Source organism: Taudactylus pleione, unplaced genomic scaffold (assembly GCF_031769625.1).
Source record: "Taudactylus pleione unplaced genomic scaffold, aTauple2 ptg000255l, whole genome shotgun sequence".
Lineage (NCBI taxonomy): Eukaryota > Metazoa > Chordata > Amphibia > Anura > Myobatrachidae > Taudactylus > Taudactylus pleione.
Window position 1 is genome coordinate 1,605,280 of NW_028284657.1, and position 26,762 is coordinate 1,632,041.

General features: G+C 48.4%; 1 protein-coding gene across 1 annotated transcript in view; it reads right to left on the reverse strand.

Moving 5' to 3' along the window:
* LOC148515062 (asialoglycoprotein receptor 1-like) overlaps window positions 1-26,461 on the reverse strand; it is a 98,985-nt gene extending 72,524 nt beyond the window's left edge. The window contains exons 1-6 of the mRNA XM_088480528.1: window positions 26,335-26,461; window positions 14,815-15,134; window positions 5,699-5,789; window positions 5,064-5,171; window positions 1,192-1,287; window positions 1,054-1,113 (exon numbers count right to left, since the gene is read on the reverse strand). Coding sequence (XP_088336654.1) covers window positions 1,054-1,113; window positions 1,192-1,287; window positions 5,064-5,171; window positions 5,699-5,789; window positions 14,815-15,134; window positions 26,335-26,461 — 802 coding nt within the window. The remainder of the gene's footprint in view (window positions 1-1,053; window positions 1,114-1,191; window positions 1,288-5,063; window positions 5,172-5,698; window positions 5,790-14,814; window positions 15,135-26,334) is intronic.
* Between the last annotated feature and the right edge of the window lie 301 nt (window positions 26,462-26,762).

A 26,762-nucleotide genomic window follows, 5' to 3' on the forward strand; every position in this document is an offset into this window, starting at 1 on the left:
TAAGTGTCACACACATTACTGCCAGCTCCATCTCTCACCTCTCACTCTCCCCAGCCATGTATAAGTGTCACACACATTACTGCCAGCTTCATCTCTCACCTCTCACTCTCCCCAGCCATGTATAAGTGTCACAAACATTACTGCAGCTCCATCTCTCACCTCTCACTCTCCCCAGCCATGTATAAGTGTCACACACATTACTGCCAGCACCATCTCTCACCTCTCACTCTCCCCAGCCATGTATAAGTGTCACACACATTACTGCCAGCACCATCTCTCACCTCTCACTCTCCCCAGCCATGTATAAGTGTCACACACATTACTGCCAGCTCCATCTCTCACTCTCCCCAGACATGTATAAGTGTCACACACATTACTGCCAGCTCCATCTCTTACTCTCCCCAGACATGTATAAGTGTCACACACATTACTGCCAGCTCCATCTCTCACTCTCCCCAGACATGTATAAGTGTCACACACATTACTGCCAGCTCCATCTCTCACCTCTCACTCTCCCCAGCCATGTATAAGTGTCACACACATTACTGCCAGCTCCATCTCTCACCCCTCACTCTCCTCAGCCATGTATAAGTGTCACACACATTACTGCCAGCACCATCTCACACCTCTCACTCTCCCCAGCCATGTATAAGTGTCACACACATTACTGCCAGCACCATCTCTCACCTCTCACTCTCCCCAGCCATGTATAAGTGTCACACACATTACTGCCAGCACCATCTCTCACCTCTCACTCTCCCCAGCCATGTATAAGTGTCACACACATTATTGCCAGCTCCATCTCTCACCTCTCACTCTCCCTAGCCATGTATAAGTGTCACACACATTACTGCCAGCACCATCTCTCACCTCTCACTCTCCCCAGCCATGTATAAGTGTCACACACATTACTGCCAGATCCATCTCTCACCTCTCACTCTCCCCAGCCATGTATAAGTGTCACACACATTACTGCCAGCTCCATCTCTCACCTCTCACTCTCCCCAGCCATGTGTAAGTGTCACACACATTATTGCCAGCTCCATCTCTCACCTTTAGATATTTGTGTTATTGTTGTCTCAATGTCGTTTAGTTTTTCCATCATGCCGGCACCTGTAGACAGGATTTGGTTACAGGGTTAGAATAACAAGCACCCCGTCTGACCAGACCACCCTCTGAAGAATCACTCACCATCCTGAGACTGATGCTCCGCCATTGAGTTTAGAATCACACTAAGATTATCCAGCCTGGAATTGAAGCTCAGCTCTGTCCGGTTTGCTGCACTGTCTTTGGTAGAAAGGAAAGCAACATTTATTCTCAATGTGTGTGATAGTCTATACATCTTCACTTAGGGGGTGATGTATTATAGCTGCATGTTAAGTGCCGCTATATTGATTCCTGCTTCGCCTCTTTACCGAGGAGAAACAGGAAGCACTAATGATGAGATGTATTAATATCTCTTCGGCCCGATCAGGGGAGTGATAACTCCCCCCTCCAGCGATCTCTGCCCGAGTACACAGTGCAGGTGCCTAGTGCTGATGCCCTGTGTCTCAGTCCTGTTTGGCTACCCTGAGCATGCGCGGATCTCGCAAGTATTGCAAGATCCCGTGTGCAGCCCTGGAGCCAGCAGCCCCTTCAACAGTGATATCGCTGTCCCTGCTGTTGATAGGGACAGCTACAGTGGGCATAACTTTCCGGATAACTGACCGTTCATACATGCCCTGCCATTCGGCTTTGCTATCTTGTAGATAGTAGCACCGATAATGACAGGGGCTCTGCTTACATCGGGGAGAAGCGGTATCAGTGCACTTAACGTGCACTGATACTGCTTTGGAGCTTCATACATCACCCCCTGTATGTATACCAAAAAAGGGGAAAATAACATTTTCACCTAATTTTGTATCATTTGAGTGTTAGCCCCATTTATCATTCCTGTAACACATGAAATATCTTCAGGTTACATTGTGCCAGTGATTTCACTAGGGAAAGTAGGTACCAGAGCCGGAGGTAGACTTTTTGGTGCCCTGTGCCAGAAAGAGCATTGGTGCCCCCATAATTTTTCAAAGGGACATAATGTATCCAAAAAAGGGACACAGCTTCATGGGGAAGGGCCAGCGAAGAGATAGGGGAGGCCAGTAGATGCTTGGGATAAATAGGGACATAAAATAGTGCACCTGAGAGAGCGCCATGGCCTCTTTGGGAAGGGCCAGGGAAGAGAAAGAGGAGGCCAGGAGAAGCTGGGGATAAATAGAAACATAATATAGTGCACCTGAGAGAGGACCATGGCCTCATGGGAAAGGTCATGGAAGTGATAGGGAGGCAAGGAGAAGCTTGGGATAAACAGGGACATAATATAGTGCACCTGAGAGAGGGCCATGGCCTCATGGGGAAGGGCCAGGGAAGAGATAGGGGAGGCCAGGAGATGCTGGGGATAAATATGGATATAACATAGCGCACCTGAGAGAGGACCATGGCCTCATGGGGAAGGGCCAGGGAAGAGATAGGGTAGGCCAGGAGATGCTGGGGATAAATAGGGACATAATATAGTGCACATGACAGAGGGCCATGGCCTTATGTGGAAGAGTCAGGGAAGAGATAGGGGAGGCCAGGAGATGCTGGGGATAAATAGTGACATAATATAGTGCACCTGAGAGAGGACCATGGCCTCATGGGGAAGGGCCAGGGAAGAGATAGGGGAGGCCAGGAGATGCTGGGGATAAATAGGGACATAATATAGTGCACCTGAGAGATGGCCATGGCCTCATGGGGAAGGGCCAGGGAAGAGATAGGAGAGGCCAGGAGATGCTGGGGATAAATAGGGACATAATATAGTGCACCTGAGAGAGGGCCATGGCCTCATGGGGAAGGGCCAGGGAAGAGATAGAAGAGGCCAGGAGATGCTGGGGATAAATAGGGACATAATATAGTGCACATGAGAGAGGGCCATGGCCTCATGGGGAAGGGCCAGTGAAGAGATAGGGGAGACCAGGAGATGCTGGGAATAAATAGGAACATAATATTGTGCACCTGAGAGATGGCCATGGCCTCATGGGGAAGGGCCAGGGAAGAGATAGGGGAGGCCATGAGATGCTGGGGATAAATAGGGATATATATAATAGTGCACCTGAAAGAAGGGCCAGCGAAGAGATAGGGGAGGCCAGGAGATACTGGGGATAAATACTGACACAATATAGTGCACCTGAGAGAGAGCCATGGCCTCATTGGGAAGGGCCGGGGAAGAGATAGGGGAGGCCAGGAGATGCTGTCGATAAATACTGACACAATATAGTGCACCTGAGAGAGGGCCATGGCCTCATGGGGAAGGGCCGGGGAAGAGATAGGGGAGGCCAGGAGATGCTGTGGATAAATTGGGACATCATATAGTGCACCTGAGAGAGGGCCAAGGCCTCATGGGGAAGGGCCAGGGAAGAGATATGGGAGGCCAGGAGATGCAGGGGATAAATAGGGACATAATATAGTGCACCTGAGAGAGGGCCATGGCCTCTTGGGGAAGAGCCAGGGAAGAGGCAGGGGAGGCCAGGAAACACTGGGGATAAATAGGGACATAATATAGTGCACCTGAGAGAGGGCCATGGCCTCATGGGGAAGGGCCAGGGAAGAGATAGGGGAGGCCTGGAGATGCTGGGGATAAATAGGGACATAATATTGTGCACCTGAGAGAGGGTCATGGCATCAAGGGGAAGGGCAAGGGAAGTGATAGGGGTGGCCAGGAGATGCTGGGGATAAATAGGGACAAAAGTTAGGGCACCTGAGCGAGGACCATGGCCTCATGGGGAATGCCAGGGAAGAGATAGGAGAGGCCAGGAGAAGCTGGGGATGAAATAAGAGGAGCTACAAGCAAGAATGATAATAAATAGAAATTTGACAGGCCCCCTGACCTGTGGTTCCCTGTGCAATGGCACCGGCCACACTGCCCTAGCTACGGCCTTGATATGTACATACGATACCATACGATTTCTCTTAAGGGGAGAAATCAAAATACTGGCTCCTCCTCATTGACCTAGAGCTGGGCGCTGCACTGTGATTTATATCTCCTCAGTCACTGAGGAGCTGGTGGTGTGGGCAGAATCTCTCGGGGCATATCTGTGAGTGCTGGGCCTTCCCCTAGAGTGATTAAAATGGGGGGAGGGGTTGTGGTGCCATGCCCTGTTCCCTATGAGTCCATGCCTTTTCCCCTATGACACCACGTCCTTTCCCCTATGATGCAACGTCCTTTTCCCTGTGTCCATGCCCTTTCCTCTATGTTGCCATGTCCTTCCTGAATCCATGCCCTTTCCCCTATGACGCCACGTCCTTCTCCCTGAGTCCAAGCCCTTTCCCGTATGATGCCATGTCCTTTTCCCTGAGTCCAAGCCCTTTCCCCTATGATGCAATGTCCTTTTCCCTGAGTCCATGCCCTTTCCCCTATAACGCCACATCCTTTTCCCTGAGTCCATGCCCTTTCCCCTATAACGCCACATCCTTTTCCCTGAGTCATGCCCTTTCCCCTATGACACCGCATCCTTTACCCTGAGTCCATGCCCTTTCCCCTATGATGCCACGTCCTTTTTCCTGAGTCCATGCCCTTTCCCCTATGATGCCACGTCATTTTTCATGAGTCCATGCCCTTTCCCTTATGACACCACATCCTTTTCCCTGAGTCCTTGCCCTTTCCCCTTAGATGCCACATCTTTTTCCCTGAGTCCCTGCCCTTTCCCCTATGACGCCATGTCCTTTTCCCTGAGTCCATGCCCTTTCCCCTATGACACCACATCCTTTCCCTGAATCCATTCAAAATTCCCCTATGGTGCCACATCCTCTTTTTTGGCCACATGTGCTAATGCAGGGAGTCTAATTGGCTCCCTTTGTATGTCATCTACCCCAGTAACATCACTGTGTGACACTCCTACTACAGAAATACCTGCTGTGGCGCCTCCAATGTACATCTGGGGATACTTACTTAAGGTGTTCTCTGCATCATGTGTTTGGTAAGTATTCCCCATAGTATGTAGATATAAGGTGAGTGTTACTATAATATGAATCTGTGGATGTGACGCACTCACTTGTCATGGCCACAATGAGGATGATGATGACAAGGAGACCAGCACAGAGCAAGGACAGAGCACAGGTCAGATAGGGGGACTGTGAGACCCCTCTGCTCATCATGGCACCTGCGGAGATGGAGAGGGAGAAGGATGAGAGGATCTGCCACAGGCCTGTCCCTAGGACCGGTCACTGATGGGACTGAAAGTTCTACATTTCATCAACCACTCCAGGAATATATTAAGACCTCCATTGGTTTATCGCTGATTAACCCCTTAAAACATCCTTACTTACCTTAACACCAAACATAACTAATAACTAGATGGACATAATCACAGCTTGGCTAAAGGTCACAGCTTTTATTTATGAATTCACCTAACCAAAGTGGCCAGGAGACACTGCAATTCCAGTTCCAGCCTTCTAGATGGAGACATACTTGGGGGACAACTGAAATGCCCCCCTAAAAACAGTCTCATGCTGCAAAGGACTCGCCTCCCTCCTGGGCCCAGTCAGAATGCTTCTGTATAAAAAGTGCCCAGATCCCCCCGCAAAGAGAAGGACAAACTTGCCATATATGGTACATTGAGAGCCAGCACCCTTACAATACTCTCTTGCATTGTAAGGGCGCAAGAGAGCGTTCCCATATTACTATCACCTTGTTTTTTCCACCAATTGGATCCTGCAATGCTGCCTTGTGTTGAGTCCCTGTGAAAGTTCTGGAGTTCTTGATAATCCTTTGACATGTTCTGTGAGAAGAAAACTTCATTAAAATTCACTGGTCTATGCTAGTCATTGTAATTACCATGGAGGTGTGTGTATTCTGTATACACACACACATCCCTGGTATATGATCTATAGCAGTCTTCCTTAGAGAGTAGAGAGAATCAGAGGGGGGAGCAGAAAGAATCAGAGGGGGGAGCAGAAAGAATCAGAGGGGAGAGAAGAGAGAATCAGAGGGGGGAGTAGAGAGAATCAGAGGGGGGAGTAGAGAGAATCAGAGGGGGGAGTAGAGAGAATCAGAGGGGGGAGTAGAGAGAATCAGAGGGGAGAGCAGAGTGAATCAGAGGGGGAGCAGAGAGAATCAGAGGGGGGAGCAGAAAGAATCAGAAGGGGAATCAGAGAGAATCTGATGGGTGAGAAGAGAGAATCAGGGGGAGCAGACAGTATGAGAAAGAGAGTAAACAGAATCAAAAGGGGAGCAGAAAAAAATCAGAGGGGGGGCAGAGATAATCAACTGGAGCAGACAGAATCAGAGGGGTAGCAGACTGATGCATTGGGTGAGAAGATAGAATCAGAGAGAAACTGAGGGATAAGAATAGAGAATCATGGGTAGCAGAGAGAATCAGAGGGGAGAGCAGAGAGAATCTGAGGTGTAAGAAGAGAGAATCAGGGGTAGCAGAGAGAATCAGATGGGGGGGCAGAGAGTATCAGAGGGGAGAGCAGAGATAATCTGAGGGGAGAGTAGATAGAAAAAGAAGGGGGAGCAGAGTGAATCAGAGGGGGGAGCAGAGTGAATCAGAGGGGGGAGCAGAGAGAATCAGAGGGGGGAGCAGAGAGAGTCAGATGGGAGAGCAGAGAGATTCAGAGGGGGAGCAGAGAGAATCAGAGGGGAGAGCATACAGAAACAGAGGGGGGCGGGGAGAGCAGAGAGAATCAGAGGGGGGAGCAGAGAGAATCAGAGGGAGAGCAGACAGAATTAGAGGGGGAAGCAGAGAAAATCAGAGGGGAGTACAGAAAGAATCAGGGAGGGGAGCAGAGAGAATCAGAGGGGAGAGCAGAGAAAATCTGTGGGGAGAGCAGCAAGAAACATAGAGGGAGAGCAGAGAATCAGAGGGGAGAGCAGAGAGTATCAGAGGGGAGAGCAGAGATAATCTGAGGGGAGAGTCGATAGAAACAGAAGGGGGAGCAGAGAGAATCAGAGGGGGAGCAGAGTGAAACAGAGGGGGAATATAGGGAATCAGAGGGGGGAGCAGAGAGAATCAGAGGTTAGAGCAGAGAGATTCTGAGGGGGGAGCGCAGAGAGAATCAGAGGGGAGAGCAGACAGAAACAGAGGGGGGGTGGGGAGAGCAGACAGAATCAGAGGGGGGAGCAGAGAGATTTAGAGTGGAGAGCAGGGAGAATCAGATGGGGAGCAGGGAGAATCAGACGGGGGACCAGAGATAATCAGGGAGAGCAGACAGATTCAAAGGCAGGAGCATAGAGAATCAGAGGAGGGAGCAGAGAGAAATAGAAGGAGAAGCAGAGAGAATAAGAGGGGGGAGCAGAGAGAATCAGAGGAGGAATCAGAGAATCTGAGATGGTGAGAAAAGAGAACCAGAGGGAGCAGAAAGTATGAGAGGGAGAGTATACAGAATCAGAGGGAGAGCAGAAAAAATCAGAGGGGGAGCAAAGATAATCAACTGGAGTAGACAGAATCAGAGGGGTAGCAGACGGATGCATTGGGTGAGAAGATAGAATCAGAGGGGGAATCAGAGAGAATCTGAGGTAGAGCAGAGTGAATCAGTGGGGGAGAAGAATTAATCAAGGGGAGCAGACAGAATCAGAGGGGGAGCAGACAGATGCATTGGGTGAGAAGAGAGAATCAGAGGGGGAATCAGAGAGAGTCTGATGGATAAGAATAGAGAATCAGGGGGAGCAGAGACAATAAAAGTGTGAACATAGAGAATTAAAAGGGTAAGCAGAGAGAATCAGAGGGGGGGAGCAGAGAGAATCAGAGGGGGTGAGCAGAGAGAATCAGAGGGTGAGCAGAGAGAATCAGAGGGTGAGTAGCGAGAATCAGAGGGGGGAGCACAGAGAATAAGAGGGGGAGTAAAGAGAATCAGAGGTTGGGGCAGAGAGAATCAGAGGGGGAATAGTGATAATCTGAGGGGGAGCAGAAAGAATCAGAGGGGGAATCAGAATCTGATGGGTGAGAAAAGAGAATCAGGGGAAGCAGACAGTATAAGAGAGAGTGTACACAGAATCAGAGGTGGAGCAGAAAAAATCTGAGGGGGGGAAGAGATAATCAACTGGAGCAGACAGAATCAGAGGGGTAGCAGACAGATGCATTGGGTGAGAAGATAGAATCAGAGAGAAACTGAGGGATAAGAACAGAGAATCAGGGGTAGCAGAGAAAATCAGAGGGGAGAGCAGAGAGAATATGAGGTGTAAGAAGAGAGAATCAGAGGGGGTAGCAGAGAGAATCAGAGGGGGTAGCAGAGAGAATCAGAGGGGGGAGCAGAGAGATTCAGAGGGGAGAGCAGAGAGATTCAGAGGGGAGAGCAGAAGAATCAGAGAGGGGAGCAGAGAGAATCAGAGGAAAGAGCAGAGATAATCTGAGGGGAGAGCAGCAAGAAACAGAGAGGGGGAGCAGAGAATCAGATGGGAGAGCAGAGAGTATCAGAGGGGAGCAAACAAAAAGTATGGTGGTCGCTCACATCAACTTAATGACATTGCACAGGTGCTTGTAAAGGGTGGGGTTTACACTGAGCTACAGAAAAAAAAAGGAGATTTTCCCTCCAGCACACTGCAGCAAAAACAAAAATACTTGAATCCTACATATTCATATATTTGCAAATGTATGTAAACCAATACCTCTGAATTTCTATTATCATGTAGGATTCAAGTATTTTTGTTTTTGCTGCAGTGTGCTGGAGGGAAAATCCACTTTTTTTTCTGAGAGTTACAGAGGAAGATTAGAGAGATTCAGAGGGTTGAGTAGAGAGAGTCAGAGGGGGATCAGAGGAATCAGAGAGGGTCAGAGGGGGATCAGGGGAATCAGAGGGGGTCGGAGAGAGTCAGAGGGGGATCAGAGGAATTAGAGAGGGATCAGAGGAATTAGAGAGGGATCAGAGGAATCAGAGGGGGATCAGAGGAATCAGAGAGGGTCAGAGAGAGACAGAGGTGGATCAGAGGAATCAGAGGGGTCGGAGAGAGTGAGCGGGGGATCAGAGAGAATCACAGGTTGAGCAGAGGGAATCAGATGGGAGCACAGAGATTTGGAGGGGGGGAGCAGAGAGATACAGAGGGAGATTAGAGAGATACAGAGAGAATCAGAAAGGGGGCACAGGGATTCAGAGGGGAACGAGAGAGAGTCTGAGGGTGAAGCAAAGTATTAGAGGGATTAGAATAATAAAGAATCACAAGGAGAGAGAACTAGAGAGGTGGAGAAAGAAGAGAGGACCAGAAGAGTAGTAAGAATGAGGTTCGGAGGGTGGGAGATAAAACAGAGAAAAAGAGAGGGGTAAGACAGGGCGGAATCAGATGGGAGGAGGCAAAACAGATCCACACATGGGAAGGGGTGTGAGAGAGGACCAGTTATGGTAGATAAATGTGGTAACAAGAGAGCGGGATAGGTGACAACCAGGAGGAGGGTAGATAAAAAAGAACAGTAGAGGGGCGGGGAAGAGAGGACTAAAGAGAGACCACCAGATAGAGTCCTATGAGACAGAATGATTCTATGCATCTACATGGTCCCTGTACAGATACCTCTCAGAAAGAGCGTACGGTCAATCTGCCAGTGACGGGCTGCTATGTCATGTGTATTACACAATACCTAGTGGGGTGCTGGCAGTGCCTGGAAAGATTCACTAAAGCCAGGAAGGTTGTGCTGAGCCCCCAATTGCTATATATATGGCAAAACATTACAGTGACAACCAGCGGTAATCTTATTTTACTGCTGTTACTGAAAGGAGGACATAACTACTGTAGTAATTGCTAAAGGTGTCATGGCTTGTTATATGGGGCCCTTGGTGTCATCTCTGGTCTCTCTATCTCTCTCTCTCATCCCACCTGGTAACAGCACTGTCTGTGTCCTCACCTTGTATCAGCACTGTCTGTGTCCTCACCTGGTATCAGCTCTGTCTGTGTCCTCATCTGGTATCAGCTCTGTCTGTCTCCTCACCTGGTATCAGCTCTGTCTGTCTCCTCACCTGGTATCAGCTCTGCTCTGTGTCCTTATCTGGTATCAGCTCTGTCTGTCTCCTCACCTGGTATCAGCTCTGCTCTGTGTCCTTATCTGGTATCAGCTCTGTCTGTCTCCTCACTTAGTATCAGCTCTGTCTGTGTCCTCACCTGTTATCAGCTCTGTCTATACCCTCACCTGGTATCAGCTCTGTCTGTTTCCTCACCTGGTATCAGCTCTGCTCTGTGTCCTCATCTGGTATCAGCTCTGTCTGTCTCCTCACCTGGTATCAGCTCTGTTCTGTGTCCTTATCTGGTATCAGCTCTGTCTCTCTCCTCACTTAGTATCAGCTCTGTCTGTGTCCTCACCTGTTATCAGCTCTGTCTATGGCCTCACCTGGTATCAGCTCTGTCTGTGTCCTCACCTGGTATAAGCTCTGTCTGTGTCCTCACCTGGTATAAGCTCTGTCTCTGTCCTCACCTGTTATCAGCTCTGTCTCTGTCCTCACCTGGTATCAGCTCTGCTCTGTGTCCTCACCTGGTATTAGCTCTGTATGTGTCATCACCTGGTATCATCTGTCTCTGTCTCTGTCCTCACCTGTTATAAGCTCGGTATGTCCTCACCTGGTATCCACTCTTTCTGTGTCCTCACCTGGTAACAGCTCTGTCTGTGTCCTCACCTGAAATTGTCTCTCTCAGTGTCATCACCTGGTATTAGCTCTGTATGTGTCATCACCTGGTATCATCTGTCTCTGTCTCTGTCCTCACCTGGTATCCACTCTTTCTGTGTCCTCACCTGGTATAAGCTCTGTCTGTGTCCTCACCTGAAATTGTCTCTCTCTGTGTCATCACCTGGTGTCAGCTCTGTCTGTGCCCTCACCTGGTATTAGCTGTCTGTGTCCTCACCTAGTATCAGCTCTTTCTCTGTCCTCACGTGGTTGCAGCTTTGTCTGTGTCCTCAACGGGGATCAGCTCTGTATGTGCCCTCATCTGGTATCAGCTCTGTGTCCTCACCTGGTATAAACTCTGTCTATGTCCTCACCTGCTATCATCTCTGTGTTTGCCCACACCTGGTATCAGTTCTGTCTCTGTCCTCACCTGTTATCAGCACTGTTTCTATTCTCACCTGGTATCAGCTCTGTCTCTGTTCTCACCTGGTATCAGCTCTGTGTCCTCAACTTGTATCAGCTCTCTCTGTGTCCTCATCTGGTATCAGCTCTGTCTCTAACCTCACCTGGTATGAGCTCTGTCTCTGTCCTACCCTGGTATCAGCTCTGTCTGTGGCCTCACTTGTATCAGATCTGTCTCTCTCCTCACCTGGTATCAGCTCTTTCTTTGCCCTCACCTGGTATCAGCTCGGTCTCAGCCCTCATCTAGTATCAGCTGTCTGTACCCTCACTTGTTATCAGCTATGGCTGTGTCATCACCATGTATAAGCTCTTTCTGTATCCTCATCTGGTATCAGCTTTGTGTCCTCACTTGGTATCAGCTCTGTCTCTGTCCTCACCTGGTATCAGTTCTGTCTCTGTCCTCACCTGGTATCAGCTCTGTCTGTGCCCTCACCTGGTATCAGCTCTGTCTATCTCCACACCTGGTATCATCTCTGTTTCTCTCCACACCTGGTATCAGCTCTTTTCTTGTCCTCACCTCGTATCAGCTCTGTCTGTGTCCTCACCTGGTATCAGCTCTGTCTTTCTCCACACCTGGTATCAGCTCTGTTCTTGTCCTCACCTCGTATCAGCTCTGTCTGTGCCCTCACCTGGAATCAGCTTAGTTCTGTGTCCTTACTGGTATCAGCTCTGTCTGTGTCCTCCCCTGGTATAAGCTCTGTCTCTGTGCTCACCTAGAATCAGCTTTGTCTGTGTCCTCACCTGGTATCAGCTTTGTCTATCTCCACACCAGGTATTAGCTCTGTTCTTGTCCTCACCTTATATCAGCTCTGTCTGTGTCCTCACCTGGTATCAGCTCTGTCTGTGTCCTCACCTGGTATCAGCTCTGTCTGTGTCCTCACCTGGTATCAGCTCTGTCTGTGTCCTCACCTGGTATCAGCTCTGTCTGTGTCCTCACCTGGTATCAGCTCTGTCTGTGTCCTCACCTGGTATCAGCTCTGTCTGTGTCCTCACCTGGTATCAGCTCTGTCTGTGCCCTCACCTGGTATCAGCTCTGTCTGTGCCCTCACCTGGTATCAGCTCTGTCTGTGCCCTCACCTGGTATCAGCTCTGTCTGTGCCCTCACCTGGTATCAGCTCTGTCTGTGCCCTCACCTGGTATCAGCTCTGTCTGTGCCCTCACCTGGTATCAGCTCTGTCTGTGCCCTCACCTGGTATCAGCTCTGTCTGTGCCCTCACCTGGTATCAGCTCTGTCTGTGCCCTCACCTGGTATCAGCTCTGTCTGTGCCCTCACCAGGTATCAGCTCTGTCTGTGTCCTCACCTGGTATCAGCTCTGTCTGTGTCCTCACCTGGTATCAGCTCTGTCTGTGTCCTCACCTGGTATCAGCTCTGTCTGTGTCCTCACCTGGTATCAGCTCTGTCTGTGTCCTCACCTGGTATCAGCTCTGTCTGTGCCCTCACCTGGTATAAGCTCTGTCTGTGCCCTCACCTGGTATCAGCTCTGTCTGTGCCCTCATCTGGTATCAGCTCTGTCTCTAACCTCACCTGGTATCAGCTCTGTCTCTGTCCTACCCTGGTATCAGCTCTGTCTATGGCCTCACTTGTATCAGATCTGTCTCTCTCCTCACCTGGTATCAGCTCTTTCTTTGCCCTCACCTGGTATCAGCTCGGTCTCAGCCCTCATCTAGTATCAGCTGTCTGTACCCTCACTTGTTATCAGCTATGGCTGTGTCATCACCATGTATAAGCTCTTTCTGTATCCTCATCTGGTATCAGCTTTGTGTCCTCACTTGGTATCAGCTCTGTCTCTGTCCTCACCTGGTATCAGTTCTGTCTCTGTCCTCACCTGGTATCAGCTCTGTCTGTGCCCTCACCTGGTATCAGCTCTGTCTATCTCCACACCTGGTATCATCTCTGTTTCTCTCCACACCTGGTATCAGCTCTTTTCTTGTCCTCACCTCGTATCAGCTCTGTCTGTGTCCTCACCTGGTATCAGCTCTGTCTTTCTCCACACCTGGTATCAGCTCTGTTCTTGTCCTCACCTCGTATCAGCTCTGTCTGTGCCCTCACCTGGAATCAGCTTAGTTCTGTGTCCTTACTGGTATCAGCTCTGTCTGTGTCCTCCCCTGGTATAAGCTCTGTCTCTGTGCTCACCTAGAATCAGCTTTGTCTGTGTCCTCACCTGGTATCAGCTTTGTCTATCTCCACACCTGGTATTAGCTCTGTTCTTGTCCTCACCTTATATCAGCTCTGTCTGTGTCCTCACCTGGTATCAGCTCTGTCTGTGTCCTCACCTGGTATCAGCTCTGTCTGTGTCCTCACCTGGTATCAGCTCTGTCTGTGTCCTCACCTGGTATCAGCTCTGTCTGTGTCCTCACCTGGTATCAGCTCTGTCTGTGTCCTCACCTGGTATCAGCTCTGTCTGTGCCCTCACCTGGTATCAGCTCTGTCTGTGCCCTCACCTGGTATCAGCTCTGTCTGTGCCCTCACCTGGTATCAGCTCTGTCTGTGCCCTCACCTGGTATCAGCTCTGTCTGTGCCCTCACCTGGTATCAGCTCTGTCTGTGCCCTCACCTGGTATCAGCTCTGTCTGTGCCCTCACCTGGTATCAGCTCTGTCTGTGCCCCCACCAGGTATCAGCTCTGTCTGTGTCCTCACCTGGTATCAGCTCTGTCTGTGTCCTCACCTGGTATCAGCTCTGTCTGTGTCCTCACCTGGTATCAGCTCTGTCTGTGTCCTCACCTGGTATCAGCTCTGTCTGTGTCCTCACCTGGTATCAGCTCTGTCTGTGTCCTCACCTGGTATCAGCTCTGTCTGTGCCCTCACCTGGTATCAGCTCTGTCTGTGCCCTCACCTGGTATCAGCTCTGTCTGTGCCCTCACCTGGTATCAGCTCTGTCTGTGCCCTCACCTGGTATCAGCTCTGTCTGTGCCCTCACCTGGTATCAGCTCTGTCTGTGCCCTCACCTGGTATCAGCTCTGTCTGTGCCCTCACCTGGTATCAGCTCAGTTCTGTATCCTTACCTGGTATCAGCTCTGTCTGTGCCATCACCTGGTATCTGCTCAGTTCTGTGTCCTTACCTGGTATCAGCTCTGTCTTTATCCTCACCTGGTATAAGCTCTGTCTCTGTGCTCACCTAGAATCAGCTCTGTGTCCTCACCTGGTATCAGCTCTGTCTGTGTCCTCTCCTGGTATCAGCTCCTGGTGTCAGGTCCCCTCTGTATCTGTTACTGCTGTAGTTTAGTGCTACTGCTAGTAGACTGCAGATATTTTTATATAGAAGGTGGGGCCCAATTATTTTTTATGTTTAAACTCTAATATACCTTACTGCCCTTATGTGTCACCCCCTTTCCTTTGCCCTACACCACTCCCTCCTCCTTCATTCAAAATTCTTCAGAATTAGGAAATTTGTCAGATTGTTTAGTTTCATCATTGTTGAGAGTTTGTCCGCACATCCCTAAAAGACACCAACTGCAGATTCAGCACAGTATAAATATTTCATAATATTACTATTACTGTATTATTAGTCTGTGCTAAGCACAAGGCTCTATATGTGTCATATATTAATGTTAGCACATTACTAGGCACCACTGTACTCTGTGCTATGTCCATGAATATATTCACTTTAATCTGGACACGTTGGGGTCTCACACAGACTCTCAGCCAGTGTAAAAGGTTCTGTATATATAAATTTGCAACACTATACAATAGCCAAAAATGGCATTAATATATGGGGGCTCACTATGCTTTAAATTACACCCCCCTCCCCAATCACTCACCAGTGCATTTGTCTCAGTCACACCAATGTGCAATCCCATCTGCTGAGTCTCATCTTCATGTGAAGGGGAAGATGCCCAGCATCTTTCCCCGTTTGGAGGGTGCACAAAGTAACCAAGTTTGTAGAGGCTTCTTAGTCTATTTACAGCCACCATGATCCTTGTTGCCATGTGAGATGCCCACTGGATGTACAAAGATGCATTTCCTGTAGAACATTTGTAATACCCAGCTAACTGCGGTTGTATTGTGTAGTGAGGTGTGGGTTTCTTACCACTGATGGAGTAGGTAGCCCTCACAAACTTTCCCTTCAGTGATGTGCTTTCTAAATGGAGATTAGGAAAACCAAGTCCTCACACAATAAAGTGACCTAAAAGTGTCTACGAGTTTGTGGTGCTTTATTTGCCTTCACAATTGTTAAGCTAACAGTATAGGCAATAAAACAAATCTCAATACTTTGTAACATAGAAATACAGAAATATATATGTAGGTAAGTAAGTACACCTAGAACATGTCAGCTTTTATTATGCTGGAACTCTGCTGACTGCTGATTCATCCGCTCACAGTTCCTAGAACATGAATCAAGGTTAACCAGACAATAATTCTTAAACAATACAATATGATCCTACAACTTATCATAAATAACTAGAACAGTTATAATGTCAATTGAGTTCAGAAATTGCTGGCCAGCTTTTACTCTAATCGGTGGTGCACAATCGTTGTTTTAATGAGTCTATTAGCTCATGAGAAACATGGATGACTTTCCTCAATAAACTTGTTAAGTCTTTGTTACTGTCTCTGCTGTACTTTCCTGTCTCTCCTCTTAAGCCTCCCTGTATAATGAAGTGCTGATAAGCCGCTTAAGTATGATGGCTTCTGTGTGTTTGCATAATTTGTTAGCCACCTATAGATTCCTTCATCATTACCTCTTAAAACCCAATAAAATAAAGACACTACACACCATAGCTGGCAGGAAGAAGGTCCAAATTTTATTTATCACTTCCATAAAGTTGGTGGCCTAGGATAAGCAATTGCAAACTGTACTACTCAAAATTTGGTCAACCAAGTGGGTAATCCTACCCACGGATTGGGTTCTTCCAATCCCACTGATCGTGAAGTCAGCCAAAACTCCTCCCTCACTACGCAGTGTAAAGTCCGTATCTAGACTCATGCACCGCTTCGTTTAGGGAGGAGCCTTCACGATCTTCAATATCAATGGGGGCCGTGACAATCACCGCAGCACTGCTGCATTCACCGGCATAGGTGTCACACATCGACGTAGGTGCCCACTGCCCGTTGCTAGGCAGATGAGCCAAATCACTTTCAAAATCACTACACGCTCCCCGGAGGACATATCATCCTCGCACCACATGATTATCATTGTAACTTTATTATGATTTAGTTTGCAATTGCGTTTCCCGCCACAGCTAGAGCCTTTTTAGGAACTAGCCCACCACCAACTTACCACCTACTCCCCGCCCTCTGCTAGTAGATCCTCTATCAACCAGGCCATTCCGTGGTCTGACAGATGTACTCCACCTGCCCTGTATAGTGATTCCAGCGAAGCCACTATTTGAGGGTGCCTAATGACCCTACCTCCTAAGTTGGTTATGAATTTGCCTATTATCCTATTTACCTTCCACCCTGTCCTAAGCATAGCTTGCCCTGCTTGTCCCTGCCACTGCCTTCTAGGAACTATGTTTGACCAAACTAGAAGTGTGTCTGGCCAACATGAGTGTACCTTGTTTATGTCTATTTTGATTGCCCTAACTAGGCTCCAGAAACTTGTCTTGCCTAAGTCATTTCCCCCAAGTGTAATATTATCTTCCTTGGATATCCATATTGCCTAGCCGCCCTAGCAATTTCTGTGTCTAGTTGTTCCCACTTCATTCCTCTCCTTCCCAACCACCTGATCCGACCCCACTGTCTCTCTGCAGTTTGCACTAAACCATTCTCTGTTACATATCTCTCCGCCCATAAGACAAAAGAATTCCCCACGATCCAGGTGTCTCCGCCACTGTGCGACTCTGAAATTTGGAAAAAACATGTCAGTAACATTGTAATGCAGAAAACTTTCAACCCCTCTTCCTTTGTTCTAACTACTACTAATGCGTGCTCACTTGAGGTTCAAGACCCTTGAAGGGGGTGAAAACAAAAACCTCATGTCTAGAGCCAATTGGAGAAGTTAGAATTTATAGCGACATGAGTAAAAATAAAAACCCCCTCAGAGGTAGGTCCCCTCACTTCACCCGAAATCATGATGAGTGTGAGTCCACATCTGCCTATTTCCCTGGTCTAATGTAACTCCTGTAACTATTTCCCTCAATAAAGTTTGTGGCCTAGGGAAAAAAACAGTTGCAAACTGTACTACTCAAATTTGGTCAACCGAATGGGTAATCCTACCCATGGATTGGGTTCTTCCAATCCCACTGATCATGAAGTCAGCAAAACTCTTACCTCACTGCGCAGTGCAAAGTGCCCCACAGTCCTTTATTTTGGGAGGAGCCTTCATGATCTCCAATATCAATGGGGGCTGTGACAATCACCGCAGCATTGCTGCATGCACTGGCATAGGTGTCACCCATCGACATAGGTGCCCGCTTCCCGTTGCTAGGCAGATGAGCCAAATAACTTGCAAAATCGCTACACGGCCCCCCGAGGACATATCATCCCCGCACCACATGATTATCATTGTAACTTTATGATGATTTAGTTTGCAACTGCATTTCCCACACCACCAATCCGCCTGATCCATTCTGGATCTTTCAATTTTTTATAGCACTCTTGCTTCCCTGATCATGATGCTAACGTAAAGCAAAACTCTGTTGTGTGACCTTCTGAATGCTGCCACCAATTCTTCCATCCTGACAGCCCCGAAGTAGGCAAATTAAAAAAGTTAAACCACCCGGCCATTTCTCACCTGCTACTACACAGCTTTAGAACTGTGTAATGTGATGGCAGGTGGAGTGGCATATTTCCTTGTTCTCATGTTATGCCAGTGCCATACCCTAATTTGTTTGAGACTTGTGAACTGTGGAAATCATTCCCAACTCCTGATCATTTCTGGTACAGCCACCCACACGAAGCCAGTGGAAAAAGGCACCCATATGGGGTTTCTAGCAACCCTGCTGCTCGAACCCACCAATGTTAACATTTGTGGGTCCATAGATCTCTCTATATCCTCTTTTATGGGTTAACATCTCACCTAAACTTCCGGTGCTTTTGAGATCAGAAAACCTCTGGTGATGTCCTTCTTACCTCGTAAGTTCATGGACCAACACCTACAGTATGAATGACCTTAAATGTAATTCTACCAGATGTAATCTAATATAACTCGACTTCTGGTTTTACCTAGATTCATATCGAGAAACTGAACCCACACTTTCCCACTGAAATCTCGACAACATGTCCTCTATCTGCCCCAACATAGTACATACCCATGACACTCGGTATGTTTTCTTGTACACATAGTGATTTTTTCATTAATTATTAAAGCAAAAAGGACTCTCATTTGCTGCCCTCAAAGATTGCACAGTTTGTACTGTGGGCTGGAACTGCTATTGGCAGATTATTTCTACCATGATACACATCACCCCAGTTATATACTGGTATACTGTAGCCTGTGGTTAATCCCCATTCTATTATATGTGAGCATAGGCACTACCAGACAGACCTTACCACCTACTTTACACTCCTGTCTGCCTGCGCAGTTTGCTTTGTAAGAATGTCAGTGTTAGCAAAGCTGTGAGAATCAGATTATAGAAAACTCTGATTCATATATTATTACAGAGAATGAGGGGCTGAGCTGTAGAGATTTCTGTGGATGAGAACAGGGGGGGGGACATCTTAGCTGGGAGCTCCAATATTTCTATGAGGGGTTCATTGGTCCCGTGAGGATTCAAATTATACCCAGCCAAGACAGTGAGCCTGCTTAATGATGGGGAGAATCCTCCAGCCCACAGCAGCCTGTAAATGGGGAGTCAGTGGATAAACACTGTGGCTAAGCTAAATATGTAGCCTGCCCACCAAAGGAAAGCAGGGGGCTGGTAAACTTAAGTAAGACCTAAGTAAGAGGAAGTGATGTATAGGGATGAGGTCTGCTTGCTTTGGCATCTTCTGTTTGGCCCCAATATCTAACCCTTACTACTGACACTGTACTCATGCATTTGTGCCTGTTCTGCACTCTGTGGAACACCAAGCACATGAGCTTTCCTAGACCGAGTTTTGTTATCAGAGTTTATATACCCAGGCAATACGTACAAATCCAAGATTTGCACATTATCATACTCAAAATCTACAATGGGAAATATGCTGCCAGCATGTGACCCCATGAGCCAGCCAGGATTGAGGACCAGGGGCAGAACTATGGAAGACAATGGAGGCGCCTGCCGCCGGGCTCCAGCTCTGAAGGGGCACCTCCTCCATTGTCCACAACATATTCACCCCACTTAGGGCTGTAACTATGCACCCAGAGTGTACCGTCACGGCCGCCCAATACTTGGCACCCCTCCAGGCACCTGAGAAGTCACAATACACTAGTGGAGAGCTCCATGTAAGACAGTCAGCTGCTGCCTTCGTCTATCTATAGACTGTCTGCATGCAAATTGCTACATTGCAGTGTCAGCAGCTGTGACAGGGGGGGCACCAAATTAGAACTTGACTCTGGGCGTCTGGGATGAACTTACGCCACTGTTGAGGACCGGCTACTACCCCGATTCCAGGTCTCTGTTCTTGAGTCATCCGAGGCTAAGCCGCTTCTGTACATTGTCCTGCACCTCACCTGAGGAGGCAGAAAGATTAGGGTTTGGACTGCACCAGTCTTCGTGCATAAGCAGCCACATATTAAATTTATCTAGCCTATGATGTGTCTCCACTTTGCTGTGCCCAGGAATATACCCACACCTATCTATATATGTATACCCATCTATACACATACCTAAGTGCCTAACTTCTATCTATATGTGTACATTTCTATATCTATGTACATATGGCTTCCTACTAGCATATATATATATATATATATATATATACACCCGCAAGCATACCCTTACATTCCACTAGATTTGAACATATGTGCCCGTGCACATAAACATGTATATCCCCATGTACCTAATTTAAAATTGTATATATACCCACCCATATATATGCAACTACAATATACCTACCTACACATACATGCACATATTCATATATAAGCTTACCTATATAATTGACACAATAACATAGCAACATGCCTACAGTATTTAATTATTCCTACATATATGCACTGACCCATGCGTGTCTCTCAGTGAGGGCCGTAGCTAGGGTGTAGTGCGGCCGGTGCCATCGCACAGGGCACCACAGGTCAGGGGGCACTGTTTGGGCCTCTCATATTTCTGTTTATTTTCATTCTTGCTTGTAGCTTCCTCTTATTTCATCCCCAGCATCTCCTGGCCTCCCCTATCTCTTCCCTGGCCCTTCCCCATGAGGCCATGGCCCTCTCTCAGGTGCACTACATTATGTCCCTATTTATCCCCTGCATCTCCTGGCCTCTCCTATCTCTTCCCTGGCCCTTCCCCATGAGACCATGGCCCTCTCTCAGGTGCACTATATTATGTCCCTATTTATCCCCAGCATCTCCTGGCCTCCCCTATCTCTTCCCTGGCCCTTCCCCATGAGGCCATGGCCCTCTCTCAGGTGCACTATATTATGTCCCTATTTATCCCCAGCATCTCCTGGCCTCCCCTATCTCTTCCCTGGCCCTTCCCCATGAGGCCATGGCCCTCTCTCAGGTGCACTATATTATGTCCCTATTTATCCCCAGCATCTCCTGGCCTCCCCTATCTCTTCCCTGACCCTTCCCCATGAGGCCATGGCCCTCTCTCAGGTGCACTATATTATGTCCCTATTTATTCCCAGCATCTCCTGGCCTCCCCTATCTCTTCCCTGGCCCTTCCCCATCAGGCCATGGCCCTCTCTCAGGTGCACTATATTATGTCCCTGCTTATCCCCAGCATCTCCTGGCCTCCCCTATCTCTACCCTGGCCCATCCCCATGAGGCCATGGCCCTCTCTCAGGTGCACTATATTATGTCCCTATTTATCCCCAGCATCTCCTGGCCTCCCCTATCTCTTCCCTGGCCCTTCCCCATGAGGCCATGGCCCTCTCACAGGTGTACTACATTATGTCCCTATTTATCCCCAGCATCTCCTGGCCTCTCCTATCTCTTCCCTGGCCCTTCCCCATGAGGCCATAGCCCTCTCTCAGGTGCACTATTTTATGTCCCTATTTATCCCCAGCATCTCCTGGCCTCACTATCTCTTCCCTGGCCCTTCCCCATGAGGTCATGGCCCTCTCTCAGGTGCACTATATTATGTCCCTCTATATCCCCAGCATCTCCAGGCCTCCCCTATCTCTTCCCTGGCCCTTCCCCATGAGGCCATGGCCCTCTCTCAGGTGCACTATATTATGTCCCTATTTATCCCCAGCATCTCCTGGCCTCTCCTATCTCTTCCCTTGCCCTTCCCCATGAGGTCATGGCCCTCTCTCAGGTGCGCTATATTATGTCCCTATTTATCCCCAGCATCTCCTGGCCTCCCCTATCTCTTCCCTGGCCCTTCACCATGAAGCCATGGCCCTCTCTCAGGTGCACTATATTATGTCCCTATTTATCCCCAGCATCTCCTGGCCTCACTATCTCTTCCCTGGCCCTTCCCCATGAAGCCATGGCCCTCTCCCAGGTGCACTGTATTATGTCCCTATTTATCCCCAGCATCTCCTGGCCTCCCCTATCTCTTCCCTGACCCTTCCCCATGATGCCATGTCCCTCTCTCAGGTGCACTATATTATGTCCCTATTTATCCCCAGCGTCTCCTGGCCTCCCCTATCTCTTTTTGGCCCTTCCCCATGAGGTCATGGCCCTCTCTCAGGTGCACTATATTATGTCCCTCTATATCCCCAGCATCTCCAGGCCTCCCCTATCTCTTCCCTGGCCCTTCCCCATGAGGCCATGGCCCTCTCTCAGGTGCATTATATTATGTCCCTATTTATCCCCAGCATCTCCTGGCCTCTCCTATCTTTTCCCTGGCCCTTCTCCCTGAGGCCATGGCCCTCTCTCAGGTGCACTATATTATGTCCCTATTTATCCCCAGCATCTCCTGGCCTCACTATCTCTTCCCTGGCCCTTCCCCATGAGGTCATGGCCCTCTCTCAGGTGCACTATATTATGTCCCTCTATATCCCCAGCATCTCCTGGCCTCCCCTATCTCTTCCCTGGCCCTTCCCCATGAGGCCATGGCCCTCTCTCAGGTGCACTATATTATGTCCCTCTATATCCCCAGCATCTCCAGGCCTCCCCTATCTCTTCCCTGGCCCTTCCCCATGAGGCCATGGCCCTCTCTCAGGTGCATTATATTATGTCCCTATTTATCCCCAGCATCTCCTGGCCTCTCCTATCTTTTCCCTGGCCCTTCTCCCTGAGGCCATGGCCCTCTCTCAGGTGCACTATATTATGTCCCTATTTATCCCCAGCATCTCCTGGCCTCACTATCTCTTCCCTGGCCCTTCCCCATGAGGTCATGGCCCTCTCTCAGGTGCACTATATTATGTCCCTCTATATCCCCAGCATCTCCTGGCCTCCCCTATCTCTTCCCTGGCCCTTCCCCATGAGGCCATGGCCCTCTCTCAGGTGCACTATATTATGTCCCTCTATATCCCCAGCATCTCCTGGCCTCCCCTGTCTCTTCCTTTGCCCTTCCCCATGAAGCCATGGCCCTTCTTTTAACATCTGCCAATTGCTGTTTGTCAAACCATATATGGCAGATTACTAAGCCCTGGTTAACTATGCATACGAGACTACAAAGGCACAATTTAGATTTTTAAGGAATTCAAAGAAAAATCCACATTGTTCGCAAGAGAGCAGAAAATAGGGACCAAAGAAAGCATGCGCAGAATCATTAGGGTAGAAAACTGTCACGAATATGCCAGACTCAGGACTTCAAATTAGTGTGTGTTGTTATGAACAAAGGAAGGACACAGGGGGGTCTTTTTGCTTACAAGAAAACAGAAGAGAAGACCACATACTTTATATTGTTATCAGACATTTGAAAAGCAAGCCACAGATAGGTGAGGACAGAGCGGGCGATAAGTCAAATAGATATACAGCTACCTCAAATTACTAATTATTTAGAAAAGGGGGGTGATGGGGACAAAACTAAATATATGTGGCAGAAACTTGGTGAATGAACAAACTGAATGCTGGCCTGAAGCAATTTCCCTGCTCAGGAGGGCTCAGTTTTTGTTATAAAGTGTATAATGGATGGGCCTCGCCGGGCCAATGTCATTAGGCTGGTTGTTTTTATGAAATAGTTTAGCGAAACAGAATGTTGGGGAGTTGCACCTACTTCCTATTAAATGCAGCAGAGGGGGCTCCCAGTTGCTTGGGGAAATGGCCTGACAAACTGGGACAGTGAAACCAGAGAGCACAAGGCAGTCGGGGGATGGGGCATTTATGGTAAGGGCTGTTAAAGGGAACTTAATCTGACCCATAGTTTTACTACATTTACTATGATATACAGCGATTCTCAATCATATGTGCACCGATTGTTGTTGCACAATGCAAACCTTAGTTTAACAATTCAAATTCTAATGCACAGCATTTATATAACAATACATGCAGCGATTTATGGCCCTGATTCAGAGCCGGACGCAAGTGGCTGCTCGTTCGCTCAGAGCGATGTTTGCCCAACTGCGCATGCGTACGGATCGTTATACGCATGCGTGAACCACTCAGTGCGGCCGAAATTCATGTGCTCGCAAAATAGCGAATGCCTGATAATTTGAGTGACAGGAGGAGGCGTATGTGGGTGGTAACAGGGGAAGGTGCTTGAAAACGGGGAGTGGAGATCCGATCGCAGACGTGCTTAAAGGTCAAAACGGGCGTTTTATGGGTGTGAATATTTAAAACAGCAGCGTCATTGACCACGTCACTGGGCTATTTTATAGCCAGAACTGCTCGCAAAATTGTGGTAGCAAAAACCAACCACAAGAATAGTGAGCAGCTCATACCCTGTTCGATGTACTCGATTAATCTAATAAATAGCGGATATGACGTAGGATGCGAGTGGCCAGGGGGCGTAGTTTCCCAAAAAACGACCGCAAGTTTTGTACGCTCGTTCAGACCTAGAGGCGTGAACAGCCCGCAAACAGCGAACGGTTCATTTGAATAGCCACCCCTATTTTCTTGACGAGCGAGCACAAATAGCGTCCAGCTCTGAATCAGGCCCTATGTTCCAAATGCAAAACCAATGCAAAACCAATCCCAACAACTTAAACTCAATTTAACAATTTAAAATACGATATGCAGCGATTATATAACAATCATGCAGCAATTGATGTTACCAAATGCAAACTCTAACTTATAACAATTTAAAATACGATATGCAGCGATTATGAAACAACAGCAATTGATGTTACAAGATGCAAAGAACCCAGATAAGGTACGACAGTATTCAATAGGTATGAAGAAAGAGACAGGGGTTATGGGATGAAAAGTAGAGGGAGAGACTAAGGCCCTCATTCATAGCCGTACGCTCTGAGCAGAGCGCACGCTCTGAATGAGGGCCGGGCACCATTTTCATGGAGCGTCCTCCTGGACGCTCGTATAGCTGTGGGTCACCACCCACAGGCTATACAAGCGTGCTTTGTGATGGCCGCGATGGTCGAGACCATCGCGACCATCGAAATTGCGAACCGGAGCCTGCGGTTGAGGTTTTCAACCGCAAGCTCCGGAGTGATTTTGGCTCTATCAGAGCCAAAATCACTCCCACTGACATCACTAGTGATGTCAGTGGGCCGGCTTCTGACGGGAGGCGTTCCCGTGGGAACGCCCCCGGCACGCCCACCAAAGGGGGCGTGCTGTCAATCAACATTGACAGCACGCCCCCTTTGATCGGACACAATGAGCGAAGGACTTTCCTTCGCTCGTCGCGTCTGGCGCATGCGCACGACGGAGCTCCCTCCGTCGTGCGCATGCTCAGTGCATAACATCGACCCACTTGCGAGCGGACAGCCGCTCGCGAGTGGGTCTGAATCAGGCCCTAAATGTTTTTAAAGGTTTCTTTCTTTTTTTTTTTTTTGGAAAGGGGTGAGAGCTGGAAGGTACGGAAATGAAAGCTGAGAAATGTGGTAGGGCAGCTTAGAATGCAGAGGTAAGGATTAAACCCCTAGAGAAAACAGTGTAAGCCCACAAGGGATATTTAAACAATCAGCCCAAACTAGGCCCCAGCGATTGGTACTTATCCTGTCCCACGTGATCTCTTGTAAAAGAGGATGCTGGATCTGTACATCAGCCTTTTGTCCTTCCAAGTCGCCACCCCTTCCATGCCCCTTGGACCTCCCTTGTCTTGAAATTCCACCTTTAACCCTGCGTTTTCCTGAAGTCACTGTCCCCTGACACACTAATCATTACTTCCTTTCATGTGTACTACAGATAGCCGAACAACTCTTACACACTATCCCCACAATACTACAGCGCTTATCTGCATCGGAATCATTTGCAGATCCCTGCTTACCTATAAACACAGCTTTGCACTGTCAACACTGTTGCAATATTACTGCTCTGGTACTGGCTTTGCTGAGTTCAGTGAGGATACGCTCTCTATGCAGATGATAATTAGTATTTGTTACAGTATGGTAACTCCTAGGGCAACAGGGCGCTGGCTGTGAGTAATTCCTGTGTCCAGACACTCTCTAGGTATCTTTTCCTGTATGGCTTTCTGAACTGTAGGGGCAGCTGTACTGTCACTATTACCCACCCTGATAAGTATTTTAGACTTCCTGCTCTCACATGCTGGCTGCAATTAAGATAATTTCAGCTAATACTTTATGTCGATAGCGGGCATCTGTGACAGTAAGTTACAGCTAACCAGTGACCAGTCTAGGAAATAATCCCTGCTTTTATAACTGCAACTTTTCTGCAATATGCTGGTGCTTTAGTATAGGAGGATAATTTGGCTTTGTTTGATTGACAGAACTATGGAGCTTATACACTCCCCACACGGACGGAGGGAGGGGGTTCTTGACTGAGTGGTGAGTCTAATGCTGACAGTAGATGATCGCAGTCTATATTCTGTCTATAAGGCTATTACTGCCTGAGGGAATTATCCAAAGAGTTTATTAACACTGAAGCTCAGTGGCACAATAGTTGTCCCTTCTCTTCACTAAATGTTCAGCTAACCTGGCTGAAGGGTAGCACCAATATAATGCAACTTTGTGTAGGTGTTTGTTTATTACAGGCCTCTCTGGAAGCTTGCACAGACAGCAGGGTAGAGGGATCCTCCCTTCTCTGGAGCAGCCTCCACCACTTGGACCTCCCACAGCCCACCTTTGATATAGCTCTAGCCCGCCTACTCTCCCAGCAGGCACCGATCTTCTTATGTCATACTCCGCTGCTGCTTTCCAGTTAGCAATGGGCTCACCCCACTCCTCTGACTCCCAACAGCGATTTCCTCCGCCCCACAGGTGAGCACACGGACACTGCACTGTACTTGGCCACTTCAGGACTCTCCTCAGAGTCAGCTGTGCAGCTTCGTTTGAAGACTCCTTCTGGGTACTTGGCACAAGCTGGCTGTTCTTCCTGCCAGGCACGCGTGCTACAAAACAGTCACTGGCCATGTTATTGCAGGAGGGAAAGCTGGGCTCCCCTCTTCAATCAAGTGGGGAAGTCCTGGCCTCGTGCCCCACCTATATCACTAGTCCATAGCAGGGAGTAGTCCATAAGTCCAGGGGGGGCATAGAGAATATCCAGATGGCATATAATGGGGCATGTCAATGCCAATATACTTTATAAAAACACATTTACAATGTATCACAAAAGCAGGTACCCATTAGTGATACTCCCAAGATTGGGGGTATCACACATAGGCATCACAATGGCAGTGTGGGCACCCTGCCTGGTGACATATAATAATACATA